The sequence below is a fragment of the Lacerta agilis genome, chromosome 3, assembly GCF_009819535.1.
Source record: "Lacerta agilis isolate rLacAgi1 chromosome 3, rLacAgi1.pri, whole genome shotgun sequence".
In the NCBI taxonomy this organism is placed as follows: Eukaryota; Metazoa; Chordata; class Lepidosauria; order Squamata; family Lacertidae; genus Lacerta; species Lacerta agilis.
In genome coordinates this window covers 24,388,166-24,413,766 of record NC_046314.1, presented here as the reverse complement: position 1 = coordinate 24,413,766, position 25,601 = coordinate 24,388,166, and the positions used below count along the sequence as shown (strand labels likewise).

Genomic DNA, 25,601 nt, shown 5'->3' with positions numbered 1-25,601 from the left:
TTTTTCTGTCAAAGGTGGATTTGAATGCTCTTTCCTTCCGAGCACCCTAGAGGGCCAGTCCTTAGAATATTGTCTGTTTGCCAAAAACCTCACAGAGAAGTTCAAAAGGGAGGCCAGGCACCAGTATCACTTAAGCCAGTGTTTCCCAAACTTGAGACCATAGCTGTCAAGTTTCGGATTTGAAAATAAGGGATCAGCAGTCTCACCTATCCCGGGGACAGCCACATGTCAGTGGTGGGTGAAGCCAGAAGCAAAAGTGGGCGGAGCAGCAATGTAAACTCCAAGTGGGCTCGGGCTCGGAGCGGAGCAAAGAGGAGGGCAGCCAGCAAAGAGGAGGGCAGCCATGTGCTCCGCACAATGGAGCCCCATCGTCGTCTTGTCTGATCCCATCAAAACAGGACAGGAAGCAGCAGCTGCTCAAAGGCAGCCAGGCTCCGCCTGCCAGCTAACCCTATTGGCCGGCTGAGGGGCTCGGCGGCAACGGATAGGGGCTGATGCAGGGGGAGGAATACACCCCCCTGTAAGCACGGGAAACGGTTCCCACTTGCTTTGAGGGCTGAGGCTTTTCTCTCCAAGTAGGCGAGGTCTTCCCACCCAGTCCCTGGGCAGCAGGGGAGGAGCTGCTTCCATTAAAAATGGGAAATTTAAGGGAAATAAAAAATAAGGGAAAGCAGCAGGAAACTGCTTGAAATAAGGGAGAATCCCGGGGAAAACGGGATACTTGACAGCACTGCTTGAGACTCCAGCTGTTTTTGGATAACAATTACCATCATCCCTGACCACTGGTCCTGCTAGCTAGGGATCATGGGAATTGTAGTCCAACAACCCAAGTTTGGGAAACACTGACCCAAGCAATACTGCTCTGTCATTCATTTGCTTCAAAGAGGTTTGCATAAAAAAACCCCGACCATCCTAAAGCGCTGAGATACATTACTGGAAAGTGCTGTTTTTGTAAAATTTACTGGTTCCTGGGAGCAATGTCTCGCCTACGCCATGTTCATTTGTGCAACATTAATTACAATTTGTGGCACCGGACTCTAGAGTAGGAATGAGGAACTGGCGGTGCTCCAGAGGTTGTTGGACTCAAAACTCCCATCAGCATGGCCCCTGAAGGATGGTGGGAGTTACAATCTAGCAACACCTGGAGGACCACTGATTCCCCATCCCCGCTCTCAAAGGATGCAGTTTTTGAAGCCTATGATTTAACTGTAAGACATATCCTACCACAGCATTGGATGGGTCAAGCTTCAAAATCTCTGTGAAGAATTTGTGAGCTTCTGCAAAGTTATTCTGACCAAGATGGAGGAATGCTCTGGAATACAAGAGAAAAAGAGAGAGTGTGCTCCTTTAGAATGTGAAAGTTGCTTAAGAAAACTCAAAGTAATGAAGGCATTATAAAAGGTGACGGGGTCATCCTCGTTTCCTCAAATTTCTGAGTGCTCTTGGCTGCTGATCTTCATCATGCGGCCTTGATGTTACAATTTAGATTTCAGATTAAATGTGTAGCAAACGTATAGCAAAGCAAAGCAAAATTCTAACGATGAAAGGAATTGATGATCATTTCACATGTCATGCAGAGTGCTGCAACAATCCTAGGTCCTTGTCTATGTATATGTGCTGGCTAACAGGTTTCCGGCATTAACTCTTTTTAATTTGAAATATAGTTAAAACATTTTAAGTGAACACCTGAATAATGGATGTGTGAACTGAAGAACTTTTTCCAGCCCAATTCTAAACATATTTAATCAGCAGTAAATAGGAATGTCAGAGAATTCCAATGAAAACAGAAAGGGAAGTGGAAACTGCCAAAGTTTGCTTATTTATCCCATGTTTGGAACAGAAATCAATCCAGCAAATACAATAGGTTTTCAGTTTGGTTGTTGCTTTCAGCCTGATAACTGATATTCCCCACTCCCATTTGCACTCTGCGTCTTTGCATTGAAACGAATGGGGTAGAATACTGCAAAGACAAATTTCTTTATGTAATTAACCACATAAATAATGTAATTTGCACACAGCGAGACAACTAATGTAGTTTCTAGAGGAAGGCAAATTGCAGCAGAACAGAAACACTGTTGCATAAAGCAAATACAAGGTGAAACAGAAAGCAGCGCCTTCTTATACCCCTAGTAGCAAGTTACACAGAGTGAGGGATAGCTCAGTTAGTAGAGCGTGAGACTCTTAATCTCAGGGCCATGGGTTCGAGCCCCACAATGGGCAAAATATTTCTTCATTGCACGGAGCTGGACTAGATGATCCTTGTGGTTCATTCCAACTCTATGATTCTATTAATGGGACTTCCTTATAAGCACATATAGGAGCATTAAGCTATGCTGGAGAGTGATTTGAAGAGAAAGGTTTGGAGTGGACAAGAAATACTTTTCAAGTCAGCTCTTGTAACAAAGGAAATAGAACTCCGTCAATCTAAGATAACATGACTACACCATGTTATACAGATCTCAAGGGCTGGTAGATGCCAATCAGTCTTTCTTCTGACAGTTGTAGTTACATAAAAGAGAAATGAAGAGAAAGGGGCATTCTCTTGGGCCCCTTAATGTTCACAGTGCATTCTTTGCAAAATCATGTTTAAGACTAATTTAGCTTTTTTACATTTCCCACCTGTTCATTAAAACCATAATTTGGTTCTTCAGCCCATCCAATTTCTGAGTCACTTTCTCGACGTCTTGAAAATACTTTTCAGCCATTTTTATGTCTCCAATCTAGGTGGCACAAAAAAAAATTATAAGAAACATTTGCTGCAATTAACAAAGCACACAAGGGAGGCGTCAAAAAGGTAGGCTTTCTTACAAAAATACCTTTCTGCACTGGGCGGGGGAAGAATGAACATACAAGGAATATGAACAACAACAAGTAGTAGTCAAAAATACATGTGGCTAAGATTAGTCATTTTGCCTCAAAATCATAAGGATGCCGTTCCATTAAAACATTTCACCTAGAAATTGATTCAAGATATTATTGCAAAATCAGAACTCAAATATTTCTTTTCTTTTTTTAAAAAAGGATTAAATTGATATATGCCTTCCACAACCACAATGACTAAGGAACGTTAGGATATGTGCTGAAATCCTGACTTACACTTATTTGTTGTTTTTAGTTGTATTTGTTCTTTTTAATGTGGAAAACCAATAAATTTTTGTTAAAAAAAGAAAAAAGAAATCCTGACTTACAAGAGCATGTTTTTCTTGGGTTGTAGAGCAAGCTCTACTCTTTTGTATAGACACAAATATTTCGCTCTGAATCTAGCATCAATCAGGCAAGCTTTCAGCTTTCCTGTTTCCAGATGCTTAGTATCATTACTCATTTAAGGATTTATTGGTTTCTTTCTAAAAAACTAAATAAATAAAAACAAGTGGGTGATATCCAACTAAGCCTTATATAAAGCAGACCTGAACTTCCTGTTACTTAATTCCATTGACTTCAGCAGGTACAGTGTGCTCTTGAGTACTCCCAAAATAAAAGCACTGCTTAAACCAATTTTTAAAAAGTGGAGGACCACATGGCCTCTGCAGCAATTTACACCATGCTGGAATCAAACAATGGTCCTACATATGGTAGAAATTGTCCAAGGGCTTTTCATGGCACAGAATGTTGGTGGTCCTGGTGTTTTTGTTTTCGCTTCTAGCGGACTTCAGCAGGTCTCTTCTGAATATGACTAACCACTGGATTATAACCTAATCCACCCTCCAGCTCCCACTTGAAACACTGCTCTGAAAAGTGGACAGGAACGTAACTTCAGAAGGGATAGCCAATCAGTGATCTGCACATCCATCTTTTGCTAGAAAGAGGGAGAATTGCTCCTCAGCAAAATACCCTTGAGCAAGATTGTACACATCTGATTCAAATTACACATGACTGTGCATACCCCAAGTTTCCTGCAGTCTGATTTAGGCAGTGGCTTTCATGCAAACCATAGTTTACACAGCATGTGCCATTTATAGCATGTTCCTTTTTTAAAATATATTTTTATTAAAGATTTTCTTGATTTACAAAGGTATTGCAATGTCTCTCTCATATTTTTCCATATAACATTTTTACAAGTCAGTTTTTGTTGTTGAGACATTAGGAAGAAAATGGGGAGAGAGATGGGTGGGATGGGGAAATAGGTGGGGTGGGGTGACGATGTTTCTTTTTTACTTGATATGAATAGCGTTTGGTGTCAGCGTTGTTTGTGTAGGTTCTCTGTTGTTCGCTTGTGCTCCTTTGGCGGCGAGAGAGGTCGGGGTTGGCGTAGGGTGTGATTGTTCATTTGTGGTTGGCTGGGGTGATCTTTGGTTTCCTGTGTGAGTGGGGTTGGTGAGTGTTTTGGGTCAGGTTAGCCATATTGATTTGTATGCTGCCGGTAGATTTTTGTCATTGTTTTGTTGGGCTGTGTGTGTGATGAAGGGGAACCATACCGGGGTGAAGGTGTCTTCTTCTGTTTGTCCCCGTGTCAGTTTCAGCTTGCTGGTTAGTTTTTCTAGTAGGGCTGTTTTCCATACTACTTGGTACCATTGGTCTATGTTTATTCCTGACAGGTCTTTCCAGTGTCTGGTTATGATGTTTCTGGCTGCTAAAAGTAGATGGATTATGAGTTATTTGTGTTGTAAGTGGGCATTATTGTCTTGGAAGATGTTTAATAAGACCAATTCTGGGGTGGATTCTAACACCTGCTTGGTTATTTTACCTATTTCTCGTGTGGTTGTTGTCCAGAATGTTTGGATTTTGGGGCACTCCCACCACATGTGGAAGGATGTGCCTGTGCAGGTGCACCCTCTCCAGCATTTTGGTGAGGTTCCTGGGCGTATTAGCACTAATTTTAGATACCACCTAGCATGTTCCTTTTCTTAGGTTGACCAGTTTCTTGGAAAGGGGAAGAAGTTGGGTGGTTTTTTGTGTGACTTGAAAGCTCAATGTTATCTTCAATTGATGAGGAAAAGAAAAGTGAGACCACTTTCCAGTACAAGTTTTTGTGTGCAGTGAAGAAAGGAAATGAGATAGAGAGGTGTTGCTACAGAGCTTCTTTTTGGGGGGGGGCATGAAATGTACTGTACAATTCCCACTTTATCTTCAACGCAAGACAGGGTTGAGAGTTGGGAGTTGCAGGATTGCTGCTGGAAGGAATGAATGATTGGGCCAAGACAGGGCTGTACGTCTTGTAACCCTACCAGCAGCCCCTTGGTCATATAGTGTTAGCCTGCTAGGTTTTCTGCACAGTCCAAACAGGTAGAAAAACCAGGTTTTTTTTAAAGCCCTAGGCAGCCTGTCACACAAAACTATTGGGCTGCATTCAGCTTGATAAATAGTAAGCTACCTCTGCCACCCTAGAAGCAGAGTTCACTGTCCATTTCCTACGTCCAACCCCAGGATCCAAGTATTTTGCAGTTCTGGGAGTATTTGAAGAAGTCACGTTTGCAGCAGGGCCTCTGTCCCAATATCAGCACCTACAGGTTTTTGCACAGACTGATGGAACTTGTTTCCTCTGCAACTTAATCATAAGAGCGCTCAGGTCTGGGACACTGGCTTCGGCACTTTTTGATGTCAAACACTATGTACTTAATATTCCCTGGGTGGGATTTCATTGCTGCATTACATTTTATTTAAATTGTGGTCCTCTCCCATCCTTGCTCACCACCTCAGCGCAATTCTGGGATTTACATTCTCTCACACACTGTCTTTTACACCCACCCACCAAATTTCATCAGACATGACAAGGCAAGTATTGTTTGGGAATTTCACAATGTATAAGACAGTGAAACACTGACAAGGGAGAAAAGGCAATGTCTCTGGTGCCGCCGCCCCAAACCATTTCGAGGAACAGCCGCTTTTCAGCTGCCGCTGTTCCAAGGTTATGTAAGGCAGGCCAATAGGTTTCTCGTGCTTTGTCTTCATTTTTTTTTTTGCAGCACTTGAAGGAAAAAGGCCCCGTTCTGACAGTAAAAACCACTAATTCAAGAATATCCAATAATCTCTCTTCCCTCAAGGCCCCCTGTAACAGCAAACACCGAGGAAGACAAGATTCCCTTCAGAGCCTGTTAACATTGCTCTTTGAATTGGACAGACAGATTGCTCCTCTGAGACACGCGCCACTCTCCTTGCATTCTCCCCAAGGTTGGGCATGTTGTCTTTGCAGCAAGCCCAGTTTCTGATGGACCTCAGAGCAAGAGAGTGTAGCCAGGAAGTGAACTCTGCTCTCTTGTGTGCTCCACCGAGACCCAGAACAGTCAGCTGCTACGGAAAGGACTTACAAGTCATCAACAAATGTAACATAAACAGGCAGAAACTATTTTTTTCCTAACACATCTCTACTTTATGTTTTAATAACCTCATTTGATATACTCCCAATTATTTTAATGCTTCTCCAGCTGCAGACAGCCTTCAAATACCAGCCATTTAATGATGGATAGAGAGATAGGGTAGATGGCTGAGTTATTATACTTCATTTGAAAAGCTTACTCCCAGGGAAAACATTCAATGGTCCCATCACAAATGAGAACAGCAAACCACAATCTCCGGCCCTAAAGAGTTTGGTCTGAAGGAGAGTCCGTGGTTTGTTTCACTTCAAACAAGGCCACGATGTGAAAGCAAAGCTTGTTTGGTGTGAAACAAACCATGACCCACGGTTGAGATGTAAGGCCAATTACATTAGGGATCATGGTTTGTTGCTCCCGTTCATGGAGGAGTGAAGGGTTTATTGTGAGGTATGGATTGGGTCATAGTGTGGTATGGTGACTGGCTATCGGAAAGCAGGCCTTTCCAGTGATGGGAGTCTGTCTGTGGAATGCTGTCTCCAGAGAGAGGCTAACCTGGCTTCTTACTAGGCCATTTTGGTGCCAAAAGACCTTATTTTCTCTGGCTTTTTGGTGTGCTTTAGCTGCCCCATGAACACTGTTACAGTCGTACCTTGGAAGCCGAATGCCTTACAAGTTGAACGATTCGGCTCCTGAATGCCACAAACCCAGAAGTGAGTGTTCCGGTTTGCAGACGTTCTTTGGAAGCCGAACGTCCGACGCAGCTTCCGATTGTGTGCAGGAAGCTCCTGCAGCCAACTGGAAGCTGCGCCTTGGTTGTAAAAACGTTTTTGGAAGTCGAACGGACTTCCGGAACGGATTCCGTTTGACAACCAAGCTACGACTGTATCGGGCAACGGGGGGGGGGGGAGGTTCTTTATAAATACTCTTGATGAATGAATATTTAAATCTTGCCATTTAAGTGATAAAAAGAAACCCTGAAACAACAGAAAAGGAGGGGGGAAATATCTGAAGAAAGAAGAGGAATAGACTGCCTTGTCATTTACGAGTTTTATAAAGAGCTCAAACTTCAAAGTAGGGTGTTAACAATTCTGAAGCACGTGCTTCGATTCAGAGCCATGCTGTCAATGACTGATGGGCTATGGCTTGACAAAGGTGCAGAAGAGCAAGCTAACCAACCTTGGGCAATGGAATGGGGCATCTAGGTATTCCCTCCCGCCACTGTGGTGTGGCAAATCTCTCCTCTTGGAAGACAAGGGAGGCATGGAGAGTAAAGAGCTAAAGAACAGTAAGTGCTGATTGGTGCTGAAGACAACTGCCAATGTTTTTTAAAGAGCTACAGCAGGACAATGGCAGAAAATTCAGGTGGCTCATGCTGGGAATCTGCCCACTGTGAAATTGTGTGTTCTCTGTTTTGCACATGCTCCCACTCCCACCTACGTTTGACTTGAGGGCCACTAGCCTGAATACTAAACTGCAAGTTGCAGAATTGGAAGATTCACCCGTTTCCATATACGCAGAGAGAAATGTGGATTATGTGTGTCACCTTATTGCAAACTGACTAGATGTACATTTAATTTATAGCAGAGCAAAAAAAAAGAAAAATGTGTCAAGTGAGAAACATCTCTTCAAAGCACAGCTTACCAAATATCAAGTATCATTTTAATGAGACACGGGCTTTGTTGTTTAGAATATTACATGCCCCTTTCAGCAGAGTTTGGCAGTACTGTTGGTGCCTAGTAACCTACAAACAGCATTATTTTGCTCTGGATGGAATAACTGAAATGCTCAAGGAAGGCAAGGGAGAAAAGGAGAAAGTGTCAGGTGGATAAAGATGAGAATGTTCTTCCCAAACTTCCTTACATGCCTTATCAAGTTTTGTACTCTCTGTTGCCATTTAATTAGCCATCTCTGTTCAAACCTTTGGGTGTTAACCTTCTGAACTGTTGAGTTTCCCATTGTACCATTTGGTTAACAACCAACACATCAAACTATATACAAGCAGGGGACTTTTATCACACACAAATATTTGTTCTATTGTGGTCAAGAAGGGCTGTCACTAGGCTTTATTCAGAATCAAGTATATACCTGCAGGAATATCCTCCCAATTCCACTCAACAGCTGAGGCTCTTGCTCCGGGTAATATTTGATGACTGTGTGATATGTCTCCACAGCAAGCACATAGTCCTAGGGGGTAGAAAGCACACACACACAGATGCAAGGTCAGCAGTTGCTCTTTGCTTCATGCACACAGCAAATGCACGATAAACAGATGGAAGCAACGTAATTTAAAGATAGAAAAAATAGGATGGTTGAAAGCACAAGTAAAGGGTTGCCCCTGTCTATGACTATATGCTGCTCTACTGGGTTAAGCAGGGTAAGGGAAGACACTTGGATTGTACAAGGAGGTGTGTGACCAGGTTAAAGACCTCTTTCTCTTGCACCCATTACGTGAGCAATGGGACAGCTGGGAATACAAAGGAGACTTGAAATCGACCCAAAATATCTCCGCTCCTCAAAGCAGAACCAAATATATCTGCCCACCAAGCAACAGCTTTGTATTTGCCAAAATCATGCACAATGGGCGTACGTACACACACACACACACACACACACACACATGAGTCTCCTTCACCATCTTTCTGTTTGGCAAGTGAAGCCTTCTGCACAGCCAAGTCAGATAGACTGCCAATGTTCTAAAAATTCCTCTTGCTGGGAAAACAGCCACTGCTCTTATGATGAGGGAACAGCCACAATGGCTAGATGAAGGGAATTTTAAAAGGAGCTCAGGGCAAACGGATGGGGATTTAGCAAGCAAGTAGGGATTCCTCCCACATTAACACTTAATGTTTTTGAAGATATGATTGTCAAAGAATGCCTTCGGAACATTTATTTGCTTCCTGGGTGTGGCTTCTTGATTTATAGGTCTTGGTCTTGATTTAAATACGGATTATTATTATTTTTTAAAATGTACAAATCATGAAAAAAATAAACTAAACTTAAGCTCAGCGCAAAAACAACAATGCAGAGAAGCATTATACCACACCGGGAAGGGGCAATATTTATTAATATTCCAAAGTCAACACATTCCTTAGGCTCAGAACATGTTACATTAAAACACAACAAACCAATAGATACAGATAGCGAAACTTTAAATGCGTAACCCTGACCAAATATAAGAGATGCTACAAAGGTTCTGAGCATTTAAAGGTTTTGACCACTAACCTGTGAGCCCATTCAAAGGATTCCATACACTAGCCTGCGTACAATCTAATAAAAATTAAATTTTTTTGTCAATAATACCCTGCCCATCTGGCTGGATTGTCCCAGCTACTCTGGGCAGCTTCCAACACACATATAAAAACATAATAAAACATCAAATATGAAAAACTTCCCAGTACAGGGCTGCCTTCAGGTGTCTTCCAAAAGTTGCATAGCTATTCATCACCTTGGCATCTGTTGGGAGGGCGTTCCGCAGGGTGGGTGCCACTACTGAGAAGGCCCTCTGCCTGGTTCCCTGTAGCTTCACTTCTACAGAACTGGAGGCAGCATACCTCTAACAGCTGCTGAGATCATGAATGGGGGAAGTGTTGCTGCACTCTGGTCCCACTTGTGGGCTTCTCAGAGAAGTATCTGGTTGGCCACTGTGGGAACAGGGTGCCGGATTAAATGGGTCTTTGGTTCAATCCAGCAGGGCTTGTCTAATGATTTCCATTTTCTGCTCCCGGAGCTTCTGAAGATCTGAGCTCAGGAGTAGGCTTGTGGCTAGCTGTGGTCATGAAGTCGGGAAAGGGTCTTCAAAGCCATTCTGCACTTCCAAGCGCTCCTCATCCAACGGTTTTGAATTCAGAAATCCTGGCTGCTCCTTCCCCCAAGCAGCCAATAAATAATTGGGTGGTATATTCAATGAAAAACAAATAATAATCAATCTCTCTTTTTCTTCACCGCCCCACAACCAAGAAGCTCCCATGCTTTATCGTAGTCACACTAGACTGAGATGTGAAGCCCGAAAAACTACTGCACTTTCAAGCAGACCTACCAAACGTCTCTGAGAAGAGGATATACCCTATCAAATAGAAGAGCAAGCTTAATGAACATTAAAATTTGACTCCATTTGAATACTATATTCAGCTGCAGGGCAGAAAGCTGGAAGTCCTTTTATTCTTCTTTATCTTTCTTTCCCTAATCTTTCTTCTCTCTCGCCTCTCAATTTCTCTTTCTTTAGGTTTCCCCTTTTCTTGTCTTGTCTTCTTTCCGCCTACGTTCTTTTTTATACTAAGTAGCTGTTTTATATCAATGCATTATTTAAAAAATACTTTGTAATAGGTATGTATATTTGTATATCTCTGAATACGTATCAATAAATAAAATATAAAAACAATTGACTAAGAGTGGCCAAAACAACTCTTAACTTCAACACTGATGTCAAGGACAAAATGTAAAGAGCACTTTAGAATCCAGTTACATGGGCTTCATCCCATTGAAATTGCTGGTCTTAAGAAAATAACTTGGGGTGCAGAATGGCAGCCCTTCCCATCAATGGAAGAGTTCCAGGAATTCAAGAAGAAATACAGTGGATATGACAGCCTCCAGAAGCATTTTTTTCTGTTATTTGTGTGGCAGCAGCAAGAGACAGACTGTAGCCAAGTGGTATTACTGCAGCATAATTTAAGAAAGATTTATGATGTATGTCTCCTTTAAATTAGAAGACAGAGGCTTTAAATCAGGGGTCAGCAAACTTTTTCAGCAGGGGGCTGGTCCACTGTCCCTCAGACCTTGTGGGGGGCCAGACTATATTTTGAAGGGGAAAAAAATGAACGAATTCCTATGCCCCACAAATAACCCAGAGATGCATTTTAAATAAAAGCACACATTCTACTCATGTAAAAACACCAGGCAGACCCCACACATAACCCAGAGATGCATTTTAAATAAAAGGAAACATTCTACACGCTGATTCCTGGGCCGTCCGTGGGCCGCATTTAGAAGGCGATTGGGCCGCATCCGGCCCCCGGGCCTTAGTTTGGCGACCCCTGCTCTAAATCAAGAAAGAGTCCTTAGGCATCAGTCTCAGGCCTGACTAGGTCAAGAAACCCTCCTTTCTCTGCTGTTTTGTTTCTTGAGATCCAAATGCCAAAAAGGAGAGAGAAAACGAACAAGTTTCTGTCTTAAGAGTCTATTAATAGCCAGCAATATGAAAGGGAAAATAAATTTAAGCAAAAACTGAAAAGCAAACCCCCTTTACAAGAACAGTTAAAACTTCTATGTTTTTAAATGCAGGACAGTATTTTCAAAGTGTTTAATAATTTAAACCAGGCAAAACACACATACACAAGTGAACTAACCTTACCTTTCTAGTAGTACTGGAAGTAAAAGTGAAAGCACAAGTTTTTCACTTATTTCCCATTATGAAGCAATGATCAACAGCGATGTATGTAACAATTATTACATCCGCTCATGACATGCACATTCCTTCTACATGCAGAACAGACTGAGTCTCAACTCAAACATGTTCTCTGATGTGGTGCAGTCCTCAAATAGATCTCTCTCTCTCCTCAAAATGTACATTAAACCACTTATATGAAAAGTTGCTGTCAGCATCTGCTTCTCTAGGGAAAACCAATATATTAGGGCTTCTAGCCAAACACAAGATGAACATACATGTGATTGTCCCACATGAGACAGTACATATTTGTAATGAGACGATACCATGTGCCTTTCCTGGACATTTGAATCACCTGTGTGTGGTTTGGACTCCTCAAGATGCTACAATGGAGGGTAAGGGAGAATGTTTCCTTTGGAAGGCATGAGCCACCAAGAACTAGCTCATTTTTGCTAAAGAAAATGCCTTTGGAAATCGCAGACCCAGAGTAATTGCTCCCAAATAAGCAAACTGCCTTGGCTCTGGATCTTTCCTCTTCTTCTCCAGTTCTGACTTTCTTCAGGCGATTCAGTTGGGAACTGCAATCCTGGGAGTGGAGCAAAGGGTTCAATCTTTTCCCCTGAACCATTTCCCCAACTTAAATCACTCCATGAAACAATCTGCCCCAGAGGGTGAAAATTAATGTTCATTTGTTTCCCCCTTAATGTTACTATTTATTTATCTCAGTGCTATCAGTGCACACAAGCCTCCACACCGGTTTCATAGTTAGATGATTCTTTTATATATATATAGTGGGAGGAAAAGGCAAGGGTAGAATGCTCAAGAGAAAACAAGGGGGGAAATGAAGAAGGATGGAAAAGATATGCACTAGTGCTGGGGAGAACTCACCTCCCAGCACTCAAACACAAAGTCTTTGTTCATGAAAAAGAAAACAACCAGAGTTATTTTCCAGTTAGGTTGTACTGCTGTTAGGATTATGATGCGGAATGCAGCCTCTCAAGCATTATGGGCATATACTGGCTATTTGTGAAATTAATGATAAACAGCTCTTTGCCAATTTATTTGTTGAATTTTATTTACAGTATTTATCAGATTTCTCACCTGCCCTTCAACTTAAGGTCCCAGGGCAGGCTACAGCCAGATAATATGCTGTTACAATTATAAAACAGGCGAGTTACCGTACTCCAAATGGAACAGAAGAGTAAAACTCTTTGTACAAAACCCTTTGATTTGTAAGTTGGAGGTTCCTTTGCAAAAATGAGGCATAACTGACTCCAGATCTCTTTCTCCATTCACTGGGGCTCCAGACTCTTCTCATTGGTATTTAAAGGGCATGCCCTCATTCTGTTGTTAAGAGCTCACTCCTAACTGGTTTACGTATTTCTTTTAAAAAGGTGAAACAGCGCTATTAATCCAGTTAATAGCAAATGCTGTTTTAATTAGATTGGTTACTTATACCTTCTAACCAATCTCCACACCATCATATTTCCCCTGTGTTCTTCATTAGAAATAAACTATTTCCAAAATTAGTTAGAACACAAGCACTATAAAACAGCACTTTGGGGGAGGGGGGAAGGGATGTCACTAGATGGTGGCACATTGCACTTTACACCAATGACAGAAGAAACAACAACAACAAAATCCTAACGTTTATTTATTACACATGAAATCAAAGCTGACAACTAAATGATTTATTTGAAAGCATGAAAAGTTAAAAAAAAAATGCACCCAATTCTTGTAAACAAACACTCTTAATAATCTGTACTCATGCGATTTTAATTTTTACCTGTGTGATTTTGTGATTAATTTTCATTATGAAAATTAAGGTGAATGCTTTTATAGCAATTCTAAATTACACATTACGTTAACTGGATTTCTTCATTAACTACATTTTTTTGAAAGGGGAAAATATGTAAGGGGAGGGCAAGCTTATTTCTCCCTCTCCCTTATTCTAAAAGGCACATGGTTCACACTGTATAAATCAGTGGCGTTTGCAGAAGTGCAAATGCGCATGAATAGGGATACATGACTTAGGAACGTGGCGCCACGCTGCGTGTCAGATGTGAATTGGGAACGTGACTATTCCACAAATGGCAGATAATGCTGTCGATTCAGCAGGGTCGGGATACTTGTTCACAGCAGGGCAGGGCGCAGCTCTGCAATTCCAAAATGAGACATACAAGCCATGTTTCCATGTTCCCACTGTGGCTCATGCTCCCCACCACAGGGATGCATCTGTGGAGAAGGCACGCCTTGTTCTAGAGAGCACCTTTCTCAAGGAATTTTGGTGTACTTGATGGGACACTTTCTCTCAGTCCATTGCATCAAGAGATGGCTTGTTGCAAGTTGTGGGAAGCTTTGTGGGGAGGTGAGGGGAAACCTAAATTAAATGTCCTACCAGGCAACAAAGTCCTGCAGTTTCCCTGGATTGTGGCCACAGCCCTGAAATCCAATTTCCTTCCTTGAAATTAGTATGTGAACATTGCTCTCGGCGGAAGAATCTTCCATGGAAATGAATGCCTGAGCTGGGAAGTGCAGACAGCAATATTCGAGGGAAAGTTGCGAGAAATTTTTAACAAGGGCTTAACGCTTGAACACAACGCTGCCAAGGCAGAGATCTGAATTCTCAAAATGGTCTTGGAAGGCTGTGTTTAGAGATGGCTGTTTATGCAAACCATGATTGCATTTGGATCTAAGACTGAGTTGCGGTGCTTCAAAAGAATTATAAAGAAAGGGGGAAAGTAAAACAAACAGATGGCCAGCCGCTACTAAAGGGAGATGATACAGGATAGATTTAATACAAAGAAGAGGAGCAAGGGTTGAATGTAGAAACAAAGACGTCTATACAACCTGTGTATTTTAAAAAGGAATATTTTTAAAGGGATCTTACTTTTGCACTTTAAAATACTTTTAATATCATTAAAATGCTAAAATGATACTTCCCTTGTTTTTTAAATGATTTCTTGCTGCTATGATCTCCAGACTATTTCAGCATACTGTTGCTGTTTCCTGCCTAGAACAAAGCATCTTTTCCTCTTATCACTATTAATCACCTACATGGTACCACTGCTCTGCCAAGTATGCTTAAAAAAATAGTTCCCCCCACCACCAGATCTTTTATTATTTGACTCCCATTTGACAGATATATTGGATTTGAACCTGTCTCCAACAGTCAGAGTTCACAGTATTCTTTGCCTCTACAAAAACCAGCTTCTCATAGAGTTTATTGAAGACTACTATAACTATCACTCCTTCAATAAACAAAAGCTTGTCCATTTCAAATAAAACGCTGACATTGCCAGCGTTCAATAGGAAGGAAATCATAAACACAAGCTGGCGTGGTTGTTGGTTTGAAATGCAGCTGTGTGTGAGAAGGTACGTGGCGATCTCTTTGTGGGGAATGGCCTCTCATGCTGTTCCAGTAATCTCAATAATGGCATGGTAAACCCTGATTGATTGAATGAATGAATGAATGCATTTTGCACTGGCTAAGAACCACATATAGCACTGCTTCACACAGACGGGTTGTTGTACAGTGTTATCCGCAAGCTGGTTCCGGTCATTTTATTTGCATATACTGCTTCTCTGCATGTGCCGCAAATAAAATGGTCCATAGCAAAGTCCAAGGAGCCTCCAAGCAATGCAAGCAGCTTGTTGAATGGGGCTACTTTCAAGTGACGCAAAGGGTTTGTTTCACTTTGCCAACTCCAAATGATTACGTTTCATGTTGCAGCCCTGCTGACTTTCGTGCATTTGGATTGCATTTAAGGATTGTCTGTTAAATGCACATGCCAGGTTCCAGAAGCGATGCAATTTATCACGATAACTAACGGAATACAGGAGCCTAGCCTTTTCAGTCATTAAAAGTTTCTCACTCTGACTCGCAACATTATCCTTCCGCCATTCTGAGATTCACAAAATCTGCTCAAGCTGTGTGAGTTGGCACGTTAGCCATTGGAAAACAGGCCAACTAATTTCTCAGGACTGGTTCAAATGCTGCAAAACTGTCTGTACAGGGATCATAGATCCAGTAGAGAGAAAGAAGCTGAACGCAACTCACAACAGAGCATGGCATGTGGATGGCTACTGGGGAAGCAAAGCTTTCCTTCATCTTTCCATGCAGAAATGTTCTGGGTGAAGGTGTTGAGAGCTAGCTCTTAAGAGTTCCATTAAATCAAGATACTGGCCTTTTTTGGACACATGGACTGATTTCGGCCTTAAAAAAAAAAAAGGAAACCAGGAGAACAAGGCCTGGGAAATTAAATTTACTCAAATGCGTACAGATCTCAGTTTCGGAAGGACCTGAATTAGCTCAAAGGTATTTATTAATAGTCATCGTAACAAAAGGATCTGAAAACTCTTGAGTTAGTAAGCCGCGAGGGAATCGGTGTCATGGCATCATAGAGTTGGAAGGGACCCCGAGTAGTATTTAAACACATTTTAATACTACACGTCAAGTCTGAAACCCGTGGCATCGTCAACAAGTGGAAGTAGAACAAACGTAAACACCAGGCATGAAAAGGGGAGCGAGAAGGCATGAAAATGACGCCGGTCATAGCAGGTCGGAAATCCAGCCATAAAAAAATGTATATTCTGCCTCATTCTTGCATGGCTGCTTAAAGTGATTTCAGCAGGCGCATCCGGCTTACACCCCACGTAACAGCAAGCAGCGATCTAACTCATCCTCAGCCTCTCTGACAATCTACTCGAGTATATATGGTAACTGCAGTGACGGTACCCACCTACCTTCATCATTAGCAGGCAGTTTGCCGTAGAGTACATCACCCGGCCCAGACGTGACCTCCACAGCTGAACGGAGGCTGTAAAATGAGAGCAGCTTGTGAATGTGCACAAATAAATTAGAAGCTCTTTCCCTAGCCATCAATTATCAGTCATATGCGTTCTGATTTAAATGATTTCCCCTCGTTAACACCGCTGCATCTCGAGCGCAGCATTGCTAGCATTCTGCCATGTTGTTGCACGGAAAGCCCCGCACCCTCTCGATAGCGCGAGGCTTGATTGGCGAGAGGAACAGACTGCCGGAATAAATGAAGCAATAACGCAAAGCTGGGAAACGACCTCTCAGGTTTTAGCTCAGGCAAGGAAGCATCCATTTTCCCCCCAACAGCAGAACAAAAGGCGGGGAGGGGAAAGGGAAAGGGTGCTGAGTTAAAGCAAGCATTAGTTTGCAACCATGTCATTAAAAGCTTTAAAATATACACTGCTCAGTTCCTTTGAAACTGACCAGATTTTTTTTAAAAAAAACAACAAACTGAATTTTCAACCAGAGCATGAATGTTGAAGGGCTGTCTTGGTCTGGGGTTCTGCACTCTTGCCTCTGGCATATGAAACACTGCCGAGCTGGTCCGACACCCCTACACTATTGGAACACATGGGGTTTAAAGGCTGCTGCGTATTATAGCAATAGCAGCAGCAGCAGCAGCAGCCGATCTCTCGCTCCCTTCGCTTGCAGACAGGTTCCGGCTGTGTGAAAAGGAATGGCTCACATTGATCGTTTGCTGCTTAAAGGGATCCGAGAGTCGCAAAGCCAACTAACGGGAGCTTCTGCTGTTACAAAATGAGCGCTAGGGTAAAGGGGTGAGGGAATGGTTTCTAATTTGTAGTTAATATGTCCAGGGCTGCAATCCGAAGCAAGCACACTTAGAAGGACGTTCTGCGAGACCCACTTCTGATGCAGAGGATCGGGCTGCCAATTTAATTGCTTTCAGGGTGAAGGTGATGATGATGATGTGCCCGTGATTGTGGTTATCACTCAGAAGGAGCATCGCAAGGAGAGGAACCGAGAAAGAAAGGTGCAATAGAATTGCCGGAATGGCAAGGAAATGTGCCCCAATTTTCCTATCTGACACAGTATGCTCTTTTTATTGCACCTTTGCTGGGTTTTTTTTTTTTTAAAATAAAACTCCTTATTAATAGCCACATCCAGGACTAGCAGAGTGTTATTCATTTAGATTAGTTCAAATGAATGCCCTGCCCAACCTTTAAAACGCAAGCCAGCATTCACCATTAAATAATAATAATAATAATGTGTGTTTCTATCATAGGGGCCAACTCCTAGGGGCGGAGGTCCCTTTGCGCGCCCCCTAAAATATTTGAGGTCCCCCAAGTTGATGGGCATTGCCATTCAAATGGTGTGTGTGTACCATGTCATGTGATTGATTATGTGCATCGGGGCTTACCTACCAGCCCCCCAATATTTTATTCAAATTGACACCCCTGGTTTCTATTATATGCATGTGTGAGTACATGTGGGCATGGATGCACATCACACTGCCCCCTCCCGCATATCCTCACTCCTGACCTAGAAAGCCCAAGAGCAAAAATTGCATATGATGTGGATGTTATCCTTTCCCCTATAGATGACGCAAAGCTGTCCAAAACCCACCAATGCTTCCTATGGCTGCTTGGTATCAGTGGAAGTGAAGCAGGTCCAATATCAGGTTGAGCAAACCTATATAAGATGCATTATTACAATTCAAATAAGCTTTTTTTTTTAATAAGAGCAAAGCTATGGAGAATATGTGCATTTTTATTTGTAACCACTGTCATATTACAGCTGCATCCCTTTTGTGCATTTTTTGTTGCTCTGGGAACTGTGTGCTGTGGAGCACCTATAGGACTTGATGCCTTGCAAAAGAAGAAGGAGAAGGAGAAGGAGGAAGAAATGGAGGCAATGCACTGCCAAGAAAATGGTGCAATGTTAAATCGTTTTCCTCCCACTGAACAAATGGCGAATGCGATGTCCTGCCCTGCTCTGCAACAAGCTGGTTTGTGCAACACCTACTTAAGAGCAGCAGTAGGGAAATTATGCTGCAGATCTAATCCCAGAAAGAACTGAGGCTTGTTTCCAGTCACAGTTCACAAGGCAAAAAATAAAGGTTTGCCTCAGCTGGAGCGCACACAAAAACAGATACAGAAAGTTTCCTGCAGCTCAAAACTGCACCAGAGGCCCTTGCAGAGAGCAGATCTGATTGACCTACTCTGGAAGAGATGCCAATAGTCCCCACAAGTGTCCTCTGGGCAGCATTAGGCAGACAGGCAGCTGTAATGCTTCTGCACTCCACGCGCATAACAACCTCTCACAGATGCTCAAAAGCCCCCCCCCTCCCCTAAAGATTCTGCTGGCTGCCTCTCCTTCCTAGCCTCTGCCGAGCTCAGCTGAGCTCTGAAAAGCAGCTGCGCCAAAGGAGAGCGAGAGCAGGCAGACAGAAACCATCACACTGCAGGGTGGGGAGCAGAGGGAAGGACCACAGGGTGCAACTAGGAGAGGAACTGTAGCTGCCGGGGAAACAATACAAAATTATTTGGAGCCAGTTTGGTTAAACACAGTGAAATGGGCAGGGGAAGGCATGAGAAGAACTCCAAGATTTAATGGTACCCTCTCTCAGATAGTCTCGAGGGTTTGCGGCTCTGGGTTCTTTGTGTGGATTGGAATGGGCTTTACTTAACTAGCCCTAGATTGCTCTGACGACGAAAATCCCATAGCCACCAATACTAGCAAGCTTTGCCTGGCTGGCTACTTCCATTGCAGTCAGGACTCAAGATGCAAAAAAGCAGTGATTTCCCTTATCTTGCAGTTATACCCCTAACCCCCTAATTCTAGATGGGGAGTGGCTAGCTACAGTTATTTGATCAAAGAAAGGTAGCATTCAGAACCGCTCTCTCATTACCGTAAATGTTATGTTCTACGAGTTGAAGCAAAGTCACTGGAAACAGGGCCATTTCTAAACTGGGGTGTCATAACATTGCTGAAGAATTTTTATTTCCCACCCCACCCACCCATTTCTCCCTAATTCTTCCATTGTCAATACAGTGAGGGGGGGGGGAGGGATTGTCGCTGTTAAAAGTTGCACGAGGGAATTAGTGTATTTTGGTCAAAGTAATACCAGAGTCAGAGAGTTGTTTATTTCCTTGACATCTGATGGGAGTTTGTTCCACAGTGAGGGCGCCACTACCGAGAAGGCCCTCTTCCTGGTAATGGTCTCATCGTGACAAGTAAGTACTTTACACTCCTCCCATCTTCAGTCCATCCCTCATAGCACTGTGGATAGAGACTACATCAAGGATTACCCCTGTCCAATGTGTGGGGCTGGTGACCATTTGAGACAGGCTTTCATGGAGGCCATGACATCCTGAGCTGGCCCAGCAGCAGCAGCCTTTGCATGAGTATTTAATTCACCTAGGACTGCCATTTTCCAACACTATGCCAGAGACCACCTTGGCCAGCTCAGTCAGGGATGCTGATAGGCAACAGGGTGGTTGATAGACCAGCAGCACCTCTAGTCTGCCTCTCCAGCCCAACACAGATTTAGACCCTCTAAGCCAGGCTTCCTCAAACTCGCCCCTCTGAATGTTTTTGGCCTACAACTCCCATGATCCCTAGCTAGCAGGACCAGTGGTCAGGGATGATGGGAATTGTAGTCTCAAAACATCTGGAGGCCCGAGTTTGAGGAAGCCTGCTCCAAGCCCATCCCAAGATCAAGAGGTTTAAAACCAAACCAAAGAACACCCACAAACAACACTGGAAATGCAACAAACAAGATTGTTGGCATTATCCGTAGACATGGAGCAAATGAATAATCAACTCTGCTGAAAATGGGAGGGTGGAAGCAAGCCAGGTTTCACTCCTTGAGACCTTTGAATCGGTTTAATTCTTTATGATCCCAGTTCATTCTTGAGTACTGTACCCAAGAAAGCATCACACTTCCACCACAATGCTTGGGTTGTCTACCTCGTAGTAAGTGCCTTGCCTTTGGCTGATCCAAGCCCACAAAGACTGGCTGGACCCTCACTTACTCGATGCAACAGGAGGAAGACTTGGGATTTTATGCAGGCAATTCAAGGGAGAGTGTGCCAAACTCAACCTAGCCTGCCTGGACCTAGGTGGCTTTCTGACAGTATGGAACCAGTCAAGAGACCTAAAATAAACTTTGCTAAGGGCACAGCACAACAGAAATTCATCAAGAATGTCAATTATCTTAAATGAAAAAAAGAAGTTTGGCTTTTAACCAGGCATCAGTGAACAGAAAGACTCCATCTGTTCATGGGTGGGACCAAGATCCAGCACAGCATCCTTACATGTGATCAATTATGTGGGGCTGGGGCTTACTCCCCACCCCGGCCAATTTTTTTAAAATTCAAGTTGACACCCCTGCAAGGATCACAGGGTGGTCTACAATACAAAAACACAAAACACAGTAACAAATAAAAACAATACAACCCCTCCCTTTCCACTCTTGGGGAAATATTGGCAAAGCAGAAGCCCTGCAAAAAAAAAAAAATGTGGCATTGTAGGGTGGAAAAGCCTTTAAAAAACCAACAACCTAACAGGCAACTGACAGCTTAGGGGCCAAGCCACGGGTCCAAACAAGAACCCCAAATGTAAGGTAGAGAGTCTTATGGGGACAAAGAGTTGAGTTTCAAGACTAAATGCTCCTTTGGTTTCTAAGCACCGCACTGCTATTATCATAAATCTGTCATTCTAGAATGGCAGCCATTCCCCCTTTTTTGAAACTGGAGAGAAGACTGTGATTTAATGCATCGCCACGATCAAAAATAAAAAGCAAATCTGCGAAATGATTCCCAGCAATCAAAATACAGGGGTGCATCATTTTAAAGGCTGTACGAGCGACAATGCCGCTGTTTTAACAGCTACAGAGCAATCTTGTGAGAACTTCTGACAGTATTTGGGCAAGTGATAAAAATACACTGACTGTGGAAGAAAAGGCTTCAGGGGTTGTGCCTACCTTGCCTGTTCTCTTGGGTAATGTTAGTCATGCTTCCATCTTCTGCAAAGCCACATTCCAAGTTATCCAATATCTGCAATGAGTATTTTTAAGCAATTTTGTTGAGTTTGAACGCCATTCCAGAGCGAAAGCAAAAATTTGTAAACTGAAATCAGTCACGGTCACCATATTCTCCACACAGAGAGATTCAAACAGGGCTCCCCCCACCCCATCCCACGAGAGCAACTTTTGAAATCTCCAATCTATTGGAAGTCATAGGAATCACCCTTCAAATCAATTAAGAAGAAAACGAGAGAATGCTTTCATACTGCAGCTTGGCTGAAATGACACACACCCAAGAGTTAATATTCTGTGGACAAATGCCAGCTCCCTTGGCCTGAAAGAGAGATGAACGCCACAACCCCATAGTCACCTTTGTCTGGACTTAACCGTCCAGGGGTCCTTTACCCTTTACCTTATTCCGAACATAACTGGAGAAATACACGTTAGGCAGGATATCAATTACTAGCCTGTACAAAACGAAAGCAGTGCAACACAAACTGAGAGCCAGTGTGGTGTAGAGGTTAAGAGTGGTAGACTCGTAATCTGGGGAACCGGGTTCGCGTCTCCGCTCCTCCACATGCAGCTGCTGGGTGACCTTGGGCTAGTCACACTTCTTTGAAGTCTCTCAGCCCCACTCACCTCACAGTGTTGTGGGGGAGGAAGGGAAAGGAGAATGTTAGCCGCTTTGAGACTCCTTCGGGTAGTGAAAATCGGGATATCCAATCCGATCCAAATCGAAACTGAAGTAAGCACATTCAGTGTTGTGAGCTGCTTTGAGGACTGTATAAATCCACTAAACAAATTTGTCATCCGTGGAGCCAATCATTGCTCACCGGTGACGACAGCCCAGCGAAGGCATCCCATTTGGGCCGCCAGTGACTGAGACTGTGAAGCACCTGCCACAAGACACGATTGGTGGGCTTCAATCAGACAACATTGTGCAGGCAGAGTGTTTGGTTCTGAACCAAGGAGATCAGGGTTCAAAGAGCTGGCCAGCAATGAAACTCTGTAACTGGTATGGGGCCAATCTCAGCCTAACCAACCTCCCAAGACTGTTGGGAAGATAAACTGGGATCATGCCCATGTACGCCAACTTAGGACTACTTGGAAGAAGTGAGAGATATGTGGACATATGGAGATGGCGTCAGAGCTCACCGAGCCCAGTATTGCAGCAGAGTTGTCGGGCAAAGAGCTTTCTGAACTCTTGAAGAGATGCCAGGGACTGAACCCAAGGTTAATGTACATGCTGGCCCCTTTCCCGCAATAGGTTGGATCTGACATTATCTTTCCGTTCATGAAAGGGACTGCAATTCAGTGGGGAGGCTCTCGCTGGTGGAAAGGGGGGGGGTAGGGAAGCTACTCTTGCTGATTCCCTCGAAAGCCCCCTCCTACAGTTTGAGGTACTTCCAACCATCTGGAGCAGTTGTTGAGGAAGGCACAGGGGACTGGTGGAGGAAGGCAAGAGAGAAGCATGCTGCAAGTGGAGGCCCCTTTATGGAAACTCTGGATCTAAGCCAATGCAATAAAATAAATAAAATAAAAGCTGATTCCAAAAGAGGTGTTAAAAACAACAATCACCACCTAACCCAAACGTTCTCTCTCTTCGGTAGTTTTATAATTTCCATCAGGGGTTTCATTCCTAGTTAAAACAATGATCTCTACCCTGTATCACACATGTTTCCCCCCCAAAATGATTTCTGTGATTAAAATGAAGTCTGGGCAAGCTAAAATAAAGATGGCTGTGATGATCTGGAAAATTATTTGGGCTGCTAGCTTTGAATGGTTTTGTGCCTGAAATTATAAATCAAACCTCCCATCTCCATGGAAGAATATCTTCGGCTCCCTCCGTGACGCCTCAAATACCATCACTCCTAAAATCATGATTTGTAGCATCCTTTGGCCTAAGAGAACTAAATGAGATTCATTCCAGAGCACTTGTACTTTAATTAGCTAGTCGTTTCTGCAGATCAGCAAATATAAGGGACTCCCTCTCCTGGGGAATGAGTGCACTGTTTCGGTGCTGATTTTGGCTCCTGCCAGCTGAGAGACGGAAGGCCCCAGCTGCAATTTACATTTAAAGCCACATTATCTCACTTTATTCAGTCATGGCTTCCCCCAAAGAATCATGGGAACAGTGGTTCCTTAAAGGTGCTGAGAGAGGGATGAGTGTGTAGATTCTTTTGACTTCTTTGTGGCTGAAACGTAACTTACTGCGCAAAATTGAAAGGAATGTGGCCTTTGGGTCTGAAACCATTTCCCCACCCTTGTCGTGGAACTTCATCTTTTGTCACCTCTCTTGGACATGATTCTTCAGACATCTTCCCTGCAATCAGTTACAGCGCAGGTATCTGCCCACACCTTCCACAACAAAGGCAGGGGCAAAGTGGTCACTCAGTTTCTTCTTATCCTCCTCTGTCACTCCTTTGGTGTGTGAGGGCCCAACCATCTCCTTACTCGTTTCCTGGTGTTCTTAGAAGACATTTTCACCGTGGGGTTTAGCAATATTGTCTTCCTGTTCTTTCACTTGCCTTTATCACCAGCTTACATTTGCCAGAATTTATTTTCCTTTCTGCTCTTCCCATTTGGGCCAAGCTTCCATCTTCTGAAAGAAGACTTTTTTATTTTTAAGGTCACACATACATTACTACAAGTGTTAAAAAAGATTCTCTGTATTGCTTCATGAAAGTGTTCCTGGCATTTTGATGAAATACAGAACTGTGCTTTTGTTCCTAGGAAGAATTTTAGATGGTGCATCTTTTCCGTTGAGTAAATATGTAGCCTATAGGCATTATCAGGACAAAACACACGGGAAAATAAGAATTGAATATTCTACACTTCAGGAGACTCGGCCTTGCTTTTTTATATATTTGTAAGGTCTTTTTTTAAGCTCTTAGTTTTGTTTTGTTTTTTGTTTGGACCACTGGCCTGCCTTACATAAATCAATACACTTTTGTACTGGTGAGCCAGCGTAGTAGGGAATTGTCTTCAGGCAAACAAAAACTGCAGTGTGGATGTTAATTTATTTCTCCCTCCACCCCCCCATTCATCTCCACGAAAATGTTCGTTCGAAAATCTAGCTGGGACCACTTAAAGACTGACACTGGTGAGAGAAACAGTCTAGTAGGCATTCACCTTGAGACATATTTTTTTTGGGGGGGGGGGAAGGATGTAAAAAGAAAAAAAAGAAACTGCAAGTTTGAATTTGGTCCAGTAAGACCCCCAAACTCTCCAATGATGATTTTGGCACAAGATTTGCTGTTTGCAGAAGAGCGGTGTTTAGCCAGGCTTCTGGCTAGTTTTTAAATGTGCTGGTGCAGACAGATTAGCCTTTCCTTTTTCCTTGCCATGTTGAATGGAAGCAGTCAACTGAACCACTTGAAATTACACACTTGCTGGTTCTCACAGTGAGACTTGCCAGGGATGAAGAAGCTGTGGCCCTCCAGCTATTGCTGGACTACAATTCCAATCACCCCCAATCATTAGCCATGCTGCCTGGTGCAGATGGGAGTTGTAGTTCAGTTGCATCTGGAAGGCTCTCCATCTGCAGCAAAGTCCTTCCCATCCCTCTTGCATGCATATATGTGAATTTGAGCTGTGATGATTAGTCTATCCTGATAAGGATAGCATCAGTATTCTGTGCTCTGGTAACCTCTAGAGCACGGGTAGCAGAGCTGTCGAGTTTCGGATTTGAAAATAAGGGATCAGCAGCCTCACCTATCCCGGGGACAGTCACATGGCAGTGGTGGGCGGAGCCAGAAGCAAAAGTGGGCGGCATTGGTGTGAATGCGCGCAGTAGGCTTACTGTATTTTGGAAACGCTGCCCATGGGCTACGACGCCTGTAAGCGCGGGAAATGGCTCCCGCTTGCTTTGAGGCTGCAAGGAGGCGAGGTCTTCCCAGTCCCTGGCCAGCAGGGGGAGGGAGAGGAGCTGCTTCCTTTGAAAAAACGGGAAATTAAAGGGATATAAAAAATAAGGGATAGCAGTGGGAAACTGCTTGAAATAAGGGAGATTCCCGGGGAAAACGGGATACTTGACAGCACTGACGGGTAGGCAAACTAAGGCCTGGGGGCCGGATCCAGCCCAATCGCCTTCTAAATCTGGCCCACAGATTGTCCGGAAATCGCGTATTTTTACGTGAGTAGAATGTGTCCTTTTATTTA

The 25,601-nt window shown here is 43.3% G+C and overlaps 1 protein-coding gene across 1 annotated transcript in view; it reads right to left on the bottom strand.

Annotated features, from left to right (window-relative positions):
- The window catches only part of TRAPPC12 (trafficking protein particle complex 12), a 53,449-nt gene that overhangs the window by 491 nt on the left and 27,357 nt on the right, over positions 1-25,601 (bottom strand). The window contains 5 exon segments of the mRNA XM_033143042.1: positions 1,225-1,312; positions 2,620-2,720; positions 8,337-8,435; positions 16,378-16,451; positions 21,399-21,471. Of these exon segments, the coding sequence (XP_032998933.1) occupies positions 1,225-1,312; positions 2,620-2,720; positions 8,337-8,435; positions 16,378-16,451; positions 21,399-21,471 (435 nt within the window).